Source organism: Protomyctophum parallelum (genome assembly GCF_964188405.1).
Source record: "Protomyctophum parallelum genome assembly, chromosome: 12".
NCBI classification, from domain to species: Eukaryota; Metazoa; Chordata; class Actinopteri; order Myctophiformes; family Myctophidae; genus Protomyctophum; species Protomyctophum parallelum.
In genome coordinates, this window is record NC_139712.1 from 17,092,043 (window position 1) to 17,104,569 (window position 12,527).

At 48.0% G+C, this 12,527-nt stretch overlaps 1 protein-coding gene across 1 annotated transcript in view; it reads right to left on the reverse strand.

Moving 5' to 3' along the window:
- zeb1b (zinc finger E-box binding homeobox 1b) overlaps positions 1–11,195 on the reverse strand; it is a gene marked incomplete at its 3' end in the record, with an annotated part of 79,159 nt that extends 67,964 nt beyond the window's left edge. The window contains exon 1 of the mRNA XM_083777657.1: positions 11,061–11,195. Coding sequence (XP_083633783.1) covers positions 11,061–11,118 — 58 coding nt within the window. The 5' untranslated portion in view covers positions 11,119–11,195. The remainder of the gene's footprint in view (positions 1–11,060) is intronic.
- Positions 11,196–12,527: the final 1,332 nt, after the last annotated feature.

Here is a 12,527-nt window from a genome sequence, read left to right on the forward strand (position 1 = left end):
GTTGGCTGGATGACTTTGGGGAGGGGGCTGGGGGGGGGGTTTAAGGGGGGTGAGAGCTGGACGGAGCAGGGCTGCAGGAAGCTCCTTGTTTTCACAGAGATAAAGGGCTTTCAGGTTGCATCCTGGGCCGTAATCTCTCACACGCTTCCTGGTTTTGTTTCGTGGCGAGACAAGAGAGAGAGAAATGGCAAAGTAACCTTCGCCGCGGAGGGAAAGGCTGATCGATAGTGGTTGTTGATGACGGAGGATGTGCGTCGAGCATTTGTGGACAAAATGACAATGAGGGAGAGAGAGAGAGAGAGAGAGAGAGAGAGAGAGAGACAGAGAGAGACTGGATTTGATGTTGTGTTCAGTAATGGCTCTCAATCAAGGTTGATTTAATAGTCCATTTATTCCATCCATTTAGTCCCTTTGACAGGGATTTATAAGAGCCTGTGCATACAATTTCTGCCCAGACCTGCATTTGCTTTTTAGAGTGCAATTAACATTGTTCTAACCATTTATATACTAATTATGGTGAGAAGAATAACTCTGATTTTCTTATTCATGCTCCTGCTTGGCCACATAATGCGGCACCACCAGCATTTTATATCTTCTAAAAAAACAGATCCATTTAGACGAGTGACTGCAAGAGGAAATAGGAAGGATACTCACACAGTCACACTCCATTCTTTCTCTCAGTTTAAGTTCACATTCCTAAATCTCTCTCTCTCTCTCTCTCTCTCTCTCTCTCTCTCTCTCTCTCTCCCCACCTTCATTCCTGTCTCGTTTCTGAACATGTCCTCCTTGAGGAGTCCAGCGTTTGACCGTGAGCCACACCCTGTTCTCCATTCAGAGGAAACTTTCAATCTCTCTGTCTGTTTCTCCCTCCCTCCCTCCTTCCCTCCCTCACATTCCCTCCCTCCCTCACCCTCCCTCCCTCACTCCCTCACACACACACACTCCCTCCCTCCCTCCCTTATTCTCTCTCTCTCTCTCTCTCTCTCCTGCTCTCGTACTTTTGTCAGGTGTTATTTATGAGTGGGGTAGCTGAGTTCCTGCGTGCCTACAGCACCTGCTCTCGTTGGAGAGAGAGCGCCAAGGCAGCTGCTAGAGACTTAGAGAGAGAGAGAGAGAGAGAGAGAGAGAGAGAGAGAGAGGGTGTACAGTGCAGAGAGAGAGAGAGAGAGAGAGATACAATTATAGTTAATGAAAAGGACAGAGAGAAAGGTAGCGAACAGGAAGAGAGAGAGAGAGAGAGAGAGAGAGAGAGAGAGGGGTGGGGGGAGAGAAAGAGAAAGCTGGTGAGTGTCCGTCGTCCGTGGTGGAGGTTGATGTAGTGTGCGTTTATTTCGTGTCGTAAGAAGAGCAACTGAGTGCACAGCCAACAGATGATAGGAGTAATGACTGGGGGGGGGGGGGGGCGTCCTGTGTGCCCGAGCACCACCACGGAGGGAGCAGCAGGAGGACAAACCAAACAAACACCCGCCAAGCCCCGGCCGTGCTAATTAATAGTGTCGTATGACTCCGAACATGATCAATTAAAGGCCACGCTTCATTGACTCCCCGGCTAAAAGTGTGGCGCCAGCGTAACGAGAGAGGGGAGCACCGTGTCAGCGTGAGTAAGAGGACAGATGTACCATCGTCTGGTCTACGGTACGCTGGACGCCGCGCCGACCGCCCCCTCCCCCCCACACCCCCCGGAACCTTCTCCTACAACCACACACACATGCTGGCAGGCGTGTGTGTGTGTGTGTGTGTGTACACACACACATTTACCGAACGTGCTTTGTGAGCAATGTTTTGACTGTAAACACAGCAGCTAGCTAGCACTGAGTTCAGCCCCTGTACAGGTGGGCCGAGACAAGGTCAAGGGTCACGGGCTAAATCACAGTTCTCAGAGAGAGACAGAGAGACAGAGAGAGAGGGGGGGAGTCACAGAGAGCCTGCATGTACTTTGCTCCAGAAAGCCATCTATCATGAATCACAGGTGGTTGCCGGGTAGAATGAGTCTAAATATACAGGTTAGTCGGCTAGAGAGAGGCCCTGCTGCTGCTGCGGCGAAGCTCAGAATAACGTCCTTGAAGCACACCAAACATTGTGAAACAAGTCATGTCCACAACACCCAAAGCCAAATAAATTGGTTCAAATCAAATCGTCAATGAATTGAATTCAAGTGTATAAAAGAAAAAGGGTTTATATATACTGTCAACCTCCCTGAAGGTGTCACACCAGAAAGAACCGCGACAAGTGAGTTGAGAGGAAGTGACAGCAAGTGACAGGAGAATAAACCGTTCTTAAGGTGCCAACATAAACACATTCATCAGTTATAAAGCTCCGCTCGGCTTAGGGGACCATGAGCCATGTCACGCCTCTTCTAGGGGAAACTAGGTGAAACTACAGGGAGGAAACATTACTAAAACAATGACGTCTTGGGGGAAACGCAACATGACCTATAAAACTGCTCTTTTCTCATTTTGCCTTTGATTTGATTTGATTCTGTCTGGTCTTGACAAACTGGCAGCGCTCGCTTTCACAGAGCCTGCTGTTGGCCTTTTTCTTAAACACATCTTGAGAGACGTACTATAGATGCAACGCATGTGACAGCCCCCAGTGAGAGAGTCCAGGGATATATACCCCCTTCCTCAGGTTACGTATAACGGCCCACTCGCAGGGTCACAGGGGAATTCAACTAAAAACGCTCATGGGTTAAATGGGGCGATGCTGGCCTGCCTCTCCGCGTCTCCCTCCATCCCCCCCCCCCCCCCCCTCTCCATTCTCTTCTCATTAATCCCGTGTGGATGTTTATCCATGTTGACATTCACAGCACAGCAGCCGGCCCTTTTCTCTCCCGACTAACAAACAGGGTGACTAAGGCTTTCTGCCGGAGCCGCTAGCGGGGCTAGGCTAACCCCGGACGGTAAATAGGGGATAACGGAAGGTGGCGCTCGTTTTGTTAGACAACACGCCCCCCCCCGTCCCCCCGTCCCCCCTACTCCAACCCTCCCCAACCCACCTCTCTCTCTGGAGGGCCATTATCAGTTTGGTGTGCTACGGAGAGGAAAATCAATATGGCCATCATAACAGACTGGCAGACAGCCAGCTGCTGCGTTCTGTGTTCAAAGTACATTAGGTGGCGGAGGATTACTCCACTGGCCTCGCATGATGTCGTCTGATGTCATCGCTGCAGACGGCAGAGGAGACACACAGAGGGACATTAGTAAGGTCAAGCACGTCTGAATGGCGACGGGACCATCCGACTAACAGACGACTAATAAACTAAAGGTCCCGGCTGACGAATATCTGCCTCGGAAGAGTGAAGTGCAGATGTCCAATCACTCACTCGAGCCCTATTTTATACTCTGTAGCACAACGCATTGCGACGCCATGCTCTGTGAACTTGTAGATCGGCTATTTTCATGCACGCGCACGCACGCACAGTGAGAGGACAACTAGATCTGGGGTGAGGGAGGAGAGGCGGAGCTGCAGAGGAGATTTCCCCCTGATGAGTTTTTGCCACAAACACAAGCTGGCATGAGAGCCAGTGGCAGGGCCCGCCTTCTGCCTATTGTGTCAACCCTGTCTTTTTCATTAACCGCTCCAATGAGGACCGCCAAGAGGAGGAGGAGGAGGAGGAGGGACGCGTAAGGAGATGATGGGGGGGTGGGGTGGTAGGGGGGTGGGGCCCAACATGACAAAGTGAAGGACAGAGCTGCCACCAAACACATGATTAAAAAGACATAGCAACAGACACAGCCCCGGTACAGTGTACACAGTATTTACTTCCCCAAGGATGGCAATTTAGACTAGAGACAATCTCTCCTCTCCTCTCCTCTCCCTCTCTCTCTCTTACGCACACAAGTGTGTACCTCCCACCCCCACACCTGCTTCTGCAGAGTGGGGAGGAGAGTATGGGGGGGGGGGGGGACTTAATTTCGATCCTTTACTGGGCAGAAACACATTTTCCGTGAAGCCCCTGACAGAGCCGTATAGTCATTTAACAGAGACTCACACCTGTCCTCTCATGATGACTCAGAGTGTTGGGAGTGAGGAGGAGGAAGAGGAAGAGGAAGGGGGACAGAAGAAGACAGCATTGGAGGGCAGGGGAGGCATTTCTGCTTGGTTAGCTTACAAATGATACACTTAACTGAGCTGTACTCCCTGCACCGGAAAGAACAGATACAACACGCTGCTTCTCTGTGTTAAAGAACAGATACAACACGCCACGCCACACGCTGCTTCTCTGTGTTAGTTAGTTAAAGAACAGATACAACATGCCACACGCTGCTTCTCTGTGTTAGTTAGTTAAAGAACAGATACAACACGCCACACGCTGCTTCTCTGTGTTAGTTAGTTAAAGAACAGATACAACATGCCACACGCTGCTTCTCTGTGTTAGTTAGTTAAAGAACAGATACAACACGCCACACGCTGCTTCTCTGTGTTAGTTAGTTAAAGAACAGATACAACACGCCACACGCTGCTTCTCTGTGTTAGTTAGTTAGTTAAAGAACAGATACAACACGCCACACGCTGCTTCTCTGTGTTAGTTTCAGTGATCGGGTCCCAACGAGCCAACAAAACACTTTTTTATACTGTATCTCTCTCGAGTTAACCAGTACTCTGTAACCCTATAACCCTGACACCCATGGAAACATCAGATCTACTAACAACGCATAGCAACTATACATGAAGCATTAGCTGGTCGATTGAATATTAAATTACATTTATTAGCAGTTTTCTTTTTTAAAGAAGCTCGTGAAAGTACAGGTCAATGCAAGGTCTGCTACGAGGAATTAAACCCAAGAAAGCCCTATATATATGGCTTGTTTTCATTGGGGTCTTCTGTACGCAATTCATCAAAACAACAACGACAGACGAATATACAATACTATATGCAAAACATCCTATAAACAGTTGGAAATCAGGGGTGGAAGTTCAGGCTGGAGAGATGGGTCGGCTTGACAGGTTGACAGGCCTATAGGCTTTCCTTGAGGATTTTCGCCTATATAATGACATGCACCAAAATAGGCACGCGGGGTAATTAACGCTGACTATTTTACCGTGCCACGCCATGCAACAGCGTTATCATGGCGTGTCAATGCAGAGACAGCCACGTCACCAGACATCGAGGGGGGGGGGGGGCTCGTGTTAACGAGCTAAACGATCATACCATCGCTGATGAGTTGAAGCGCCCAAGCTGCTATTCTTGGGGGCCATGTTTTGGTTCCCCCGAGCAACCGTCGTGTTGTTTTTGTTCAGTTCACTGCACTGACATGTCCCCCCCAAATCCCCCCCCCCGCCCCTCCTCCAACACCTCTCCCTCTGCTTCACACCACCCACCCTACCCTACAGGGCCTTCCCCTACACCCATCCCAGATTCCCAACCCAACAGCTCCAAGATATTCCTGTCCTTTTCAGCGACACTGGTGTTGCCGCGTCATCGGCCAGGGGAGCCCCCATGGCTGAGGGGGGTGCCCCCCCTATCCCTCCCTCCCTCCGCCCTGTGCCGAGTCTGCCAACATGCAGACAGACCCTGCATGGCTGATCATGGGGGGATCTTTGGGGAGGGGAGGGCGCAATCCTGTCTGCCGCGCCACACGAAGGCCCCTCTCGTCTCTTGACATTAAGCGCACACAAGTGCCACAATCATCAGCCCTCTGAAAACACCCAGGCCAGAACAAATGCCACCAGTGAAACACCAGTGGTAATGGCCCACGACACAGAAGGTATCGGCAAACATTTCCGAGACAAAAATGCCAAGACGAAGCCGCGTCGACGTGGGCCCTCGAGGACCTAAAAGGGGGGCTTGCGTGAGAGGAGAGATTTGATGAATTCTGGGAGCGTTCCGTGGATTCCACCCTCGCAGGGACCTTTCGGGAAAGAGAATGGGTCATATGCAAATGGCATGCACAGTATGGAGGAGAAGTTTCCCACAAACAGAGTGTGAAAAGGGCTCTCCCTCCCCATGCCGAGCCGGCTGAATGGGCCTTTTCTTCTGAAAGTGTATGAGGTAGAGCAGGGCAAACTGCAAAGGTAACTAGGCTCTTTCTCCTCCGGCTTTCTCACCAAACCCCCCCACACCCCCCAACACACAATGGCTCATTTAAGTATTCAGCCATGCAAACCCCAATAAAGCACATCCAAGCGCAGTTAAGGGGGTTAGTGAGACTGACTTGGGGTTTAAAACTTCTTCTTTTGCGGGGTTAGAGAGAGCACCTTTTTATAAGCTAATGCTCGGCCTCCATGGGAGCGGCTAATGATTAAGCCGCCTTAACAGAGGTGGGGAGTGTGGTCGTACATCAAATGGTTTTCATTCAGTGACATGGTCAGGCGAGGACAGGCCTGTTTCCCACACTAGTGTAAACACTTAACATAAAGCGGACTTAACAGATTGTTCAACCTGTGATGTAAAATAACGATACTGAACTTTGGTCATAGAATAAACACTACTGGGGAAAGAAAGCTAGCTAGAGTTTCTACTTTTGTGAGAACAAAGCCCTACAAAACTATACCATCCAACAACTGTCACTGACGCAAACTTAGTATGAGTTAATAAACAAAACAAAACAAAACAAAAAAACAAGCATCGGGGCAAGATGGCTGCCATGAGCGAAGGGTCCTTCACTGTCACCTGCTGGAAAACATTCTTCTCTCTGGATACCACAGTCACAGTTGCCTCCCATCCCCCTCTCCTCTCCTCAACTCCACAGGGAACACACAGCCCAGAGTTGAGAGGTCAGAGGGATGGACGAAGAGGAGGAGGAGGGAGAAGAGTAGATCCCCTCCTCAGCCTCCTCCTTTTCCCCCTGCCATTGAACGGACTTAAACACAAACACAATCGGACATGCTGGAAGGTTCTGACAATGGCACAGGGAGGGGGAAAAGTGAAGTCATACTCTGAGCACGCATGGGTGCCTAGGTCAGGGGGGCAATCAGCAGCTCCCCTGGCTACTGTGTCTTAACCTCCCAAATAAAAGGACGTGCTGAAGAGGGAGGCGCTGAGGGAGGGGCTATGGGGGAGTAGAGGGGAAAGGGTGGGTGGGGGCTAAAAGAGAGAGAGAGCTGGGATTGTCTTCTTCTTAATGCCCGATTTATGCAAAATCTGTGCAAGCTCCACAAGCACAGCAGTGCGTCACATCTGTGACGTGATGTGAGCTTGTTGTGGGTTGGCTATTTCCCGACGCACGTCACCACCGTACGACAGAGTATACACACGTTTCACTTGACACTTTCAATTGAAGCAGAGGAAGTTGATCTTAGGCACCCAGATTAAATGAAATATTTCCTCTTCTGCTAACCTCCTCACACAGCATGCAGGGGTTGGACCTTTTAAATGTAAACAGATGTCTTTTAAAACAGAAGTGGCATGTGGGACCACAGGAACCCATCCACTGCACCTCCCCTGTGGCCCAAAGCACGCTGCTCGCTCCCACTCACAAACTGTATAGCTATTTTTTTTCATTGTTCCCCCCACAACTTTTACAGCATGTGGTTGCATTCAATATTTTTTTTTAGAGGGGGAGAAAATGAGTCCAGGGCACTAATTATAGTTTTACCAGGCCAATAAAGATCCCCTTCTGAATCACATGCCTTTTTTGATTCATCAAGGTGTGTGTGTGTGTGTGTGTGTGTGTGTGTGTGTGTGTGTGTGTGTGTGTGTGTGTGTGTGTGTGTGTGTGTGTGTGTGTGTGTGTGTGTGTGTGTGATAGAACGAGAGATAAATTATTCCAGTGATTATGTCAAATAAATAGTAGGCCTAATCCAAGCTGCCTACACGCATTCAGACAGTTCCTTCAGACAAACGCTCCAACTACTCCTGCCCTCTCTCTCTCTCTCGACAACGCATCTATACCAAGCTGTCTCGGTGCCCCCTGTTTATTTTTGCTAAGAATGTTAATACCGGTCCGCATTCCTCTATTCCCAAATTGCCGTGTTAAATTACCATTCCGGGGGAACGGCTGCTATTCCTGAGAGGGGAGAGCTGACTGTGGGGAGAAGCGACAAAGGGAAGCTGCAAGGATCCCACCAATTGCAAACACCTGTCGTCCTGCCGGGCTGTTAACACCTCCCTGTTTTACAGCTGTGGCGGGAGCTCACCTTGACTTCACCGCTCTGCTCTAGCCAGGGACAGACAGACAGACACTCCTCTAGCCAGGGACAGACAGACAGACACTCCTCTAGCCAGGGACAGACAGACAGACACAGCAGGGTGACTCTCATACTAGGTTGACTCATACTAGGGTGACTCTCATACTAGGGTGACTCTCATACTTCAAGCACGGGAGCAATGTTCGCCAACCTTAACCCATTTTGACCTGAGATCAGATTCTAAAAATGTCTGTTTGAAAATGACAGTTTTCTGAAAAAGCTATGTTTCCATGTCAGTCGTTCTTTGATTTTTCAAAAATAGCAGATCTACAAGCTCATAGCACGCCACCGAGTGGCGCGCTATGAGCTTATAGATCTGCTATTTTTCAATAGCTAAAGCATTCGTCCAAAATACAAACTTTCAAACGATGGTCCTCTCAGCCAAACACATAAGTTCCAGGGTCCTTGACATGAAAAAGAGTTTGAGAACCTGCACTGCCTTAACCCATTTTGACCTGAGATCAGATTCTAAAAATGTCTACTACATCCTGACAGTTTTCTGAAAAAGCTATGTTTCTATGTCAGTCGTTCTTCAATTAAAAAGAAATAGCAGACCTACAAGCTCGCTATGAGCTTGTAGATCTGCTATTTTTTCAATAGCTAAAGCATAACATAATGCTAACACCTTAAGAGTTTTAGGCAGCAGAGACGTTGATTTACATGACAGACAGGTCACCTGTCACGTTGCCAAAAGGTGGTAGAGGAAGTGAGGGACTTTGAAGAAAGGGGGCTTGTTTGCTCAGTGGAAGCACATGCAAATGAGACGAGATGTAAATGAGGAGCAATATGCGCTCATTTAATGTGTGACAGTTGCAAACAACAGATGACATTATAGTAAACATTGAGGGAAGTGACGAATTAAGGCAAACTCCCTTGAATATAGGCCTATTTAGGCTATAGTCAAGTTACAAATGTGCAATACTAAACTTAATTTCACGCTGGAGAGATGCACACCTTATCTCAGGGACCACACCTTGCAACCTTGCAAAGCACAAACTGTCATTGGCCTCTCACACTGACAAATGTATGAGCACTCACGTCACATGTATAGGCTACAAATTACGCACACACACACACACACACACACACATAGTCACACACACACACACACACACACACACGGTGTCACACACACACACACACACACACACACACACACACACACACACACACACACACACACACACACACACACACACACACACACACATGCAGTCACACCATAAACCATATAGAGGCTTTGGATTAGCCTATAGCCTACCTTTTCTACCTGCAGTAATTGCAGATTAGCCTATACATAAATAACCCTTATTTTCAACCACAGATCCATTATTTTAATGAGAATATTGTTTTAGAAAGGTTTAGATTTGGGTTATTAAAACCCCCGTGATTCACATCAGGTAAATATGTTCTCAGTTCATGTAAGCTATATACACTGGGTGGCACAACACTAATCTGAGTGACAGGAACGCTACAAAAAAAATGAATGAAAAAAAGGAAGGAAGTAAAAACATCATAAAACGTATCATTCAAAAAGGTAAACATTGTAGACTACACAAAACGTTTTCATAAACATATAAGGTTTAAGACCACGAGAAACCCACCGTCTATATGCCAAAAACGGACTTAATATTTGTCATAAACTGAAACCAAAACCCGAGAAGCAACAGTCAACACGGGAGATATGATGCATATGACTATTCTAACACACTTTTCAGACCCGAATAAAAACTAAAACTAAAAGAAAAAAAAATAAAACGGAATAAGAAATAGAAGAAAATAGACTGCATGAACAATGGAAACAAAAATCTAAGCCTATATAAAGGCTAAATAATGATTCCTTTAATGTTCGCATCGTATTCGTACGTCCTCTCCTCGTCCCTTCCTTGTGTAAGAAAATAAAATGAGGATTCCCAGAGCGCTGTCCTTATATAGGCTGTGTGCTCGTCCCGTTATACGTTCCATTCCACGCATTACACCATACATGATCTGTCTTAAAAGGCTTTCGCGATCTCCTCCGCGATGCGAAACTGTCCTGGGTCGGTTCAAATAGGCAATAATATGCACAACGAATCATCTACAAAGGATTACATATATTGAGAAGTTATATACGACCAATTGAAAACAAAACGAGAGTAAACGAACGGCGCGTTTATCATGTTTTCTATATGCTAAACTATGTTCAATTCTCTGACATGATGAACATGATTTTATTAAAGGGAAATCGGTTGAATCCGATACTCTTTTTCTTTTCTCTCCAATCGTCAGCAACAGTGTCTATCGCTACCTGCTACGAGCGTCCAACACACACACACACACACACACACACACACACACACACACACACACACACACAACAGTTGTATTTGTCTTGTTCCCAGAAGAGACGCATTCATTCACATCCACTGAACAAATGAAACGTATCAGAATCTTCAACACAAACTGTCACAACAACAACAAACACCTCTCGAGGTCCGCATTGTAACAATCAGGTATAAGGGACGTTTCTTTTGATCACGCGAAATTTCGATCAAAGGTCCGATCAGTTTCACAGCATAAAACACGAAAGAACGTGTAAATCCCATTTCGCTTATTCTCAAAACAACTGGAAAAGTGATGAAATGAATTAAATAGAGGGGAGATAAAGTGCACACAAAAGCTGGTCCGCTCACATAACGGGGCTAGGTGCGCATAACGGTCCTCGCTCGGTGCGCAGCGGACCGCTAGGCGGAGAGAGAGACGCGGTCCAGGTATAACGGTCCACACCACATAGGGGCTTATAATACTGCGCTCACAGGATACTTTGCCACACTCCGGCACACCAAAAAGACCACTTGGGAGCTGCCAAAGTTTTCGGGGAAATTATATCCAGTTTAGAAACGCTCCTCGGCCGTTCCCTGTGCGCAAAAACAAGTTGTTTTTCCACTTACCGCTATTCCTCCTCGGATTCGCCTGCTTTCTGCGCTTACACCTGGGGGCATCCGCCATGATCCTTTCGCTGTGTCTGGTCTAAACGCTGCTTTGGAGAGTCACCTCCTCGCTCTCTCGCTCTCTCGCTCTCTCTCTCTCTCTCTCTCTCTCACCCCGCACCTCCCCGCACCTCCCCCTTCACCTCCCCGCACCTGGTTTACGACACACAGCTTTACGACATCACCTTCCACACCTCCCCACCATGCCAAAGCCCCAGGACCATTTCACATCCAGCATGATCCCCCGCCCCCCACCCCCCACGTCAATATGAAAATATACATCCCCCTCAGCACTCCCGTGCGGCTCCATTTCAGGTATTAGTATTACCCAGAGATCAATGAGGTCCAAGTGAATATTTTCCATTTTGTCACGAGAAATGTTTATTTTTCTTGTCTTTTCTCCCCACACATTAAAACCAGAATTAAATAGGCTAGAGGTAAAATGGGCGGGGCTTATGCTACTTTTGCGCTGTCATATCACAGGGGCAGACAATGCGGTGACAGCAGCACTCGCACGTGTACGCGCGCGCACGCGCACAAACACGCAGGCAGGCAGGCAGGCTACATGTTAACACAGTGAAAGTGGTGCATGAAGAAGCAATCTGAACCAAAAGTTTGTGACATACCGGTATAAAGGTATATAAGGCATAGTAGAGTTTCTCTGTGTGTGTGCGTGTGTGAGCGTGTGTGTGTGTGTGTGTGTGTGTGTGCGTGCGTGTGTGAGCGTGCATGCGTGTGTGTGTGTGTGTGTGTGTGTGAGCGTGCATGTGTGTGTGTGCATGTGTGTGTGTGTGTGTGTGCGTGAGCGTGCATGCGTGTGTGTGTGCGTTTGTGTGTGTGCACATTTGTGTGCATGTGCGTGCGTGGTGTGTGCACGCGTGTGTGTGGCACGTGCGTGCAGTTGTGCGTGTGGGTGTGCATTATGAGTGAGGGTCATGAGACAGTCATTGCTGATTCAATCCTCCATGTAAAGAAAGGCTCTGCTGTTCTCCTGTGCAGAGCACACTGCTTCTGGGGAGACCATACAGACATGTCAACACAATCAGTAGCTTCTTACTGTATCCAATCAGACCTGACCCTCCACACGCACGCACGCACACACACACGCGCGCACACACTAGCCTCCAGTCTAGATACATGGAAAAAGTCGGGATCACATGCTTTGAGGTGAATACTTTTGGAAATATGTAGTGCTTGCCTGCTCGGAAAGATGAAGTTTATAATCTCAGTGCAGAATGAAATGATGCTTCTGGGTCCCATGACAGGCAATTATAGGTCACAGGAGTAGCTGAGTTGCTGCGAGGCTGTGGCTATTCTGGAAGCATATGACTCTAAGGTTTCTAGTGCCTGCGACCTGTGGTATGTAAGAAGTTGTCATCGGTCTGTCTATTGTGTGAGCTGGAACCCTGTGACACCGTGTTGGGTGTC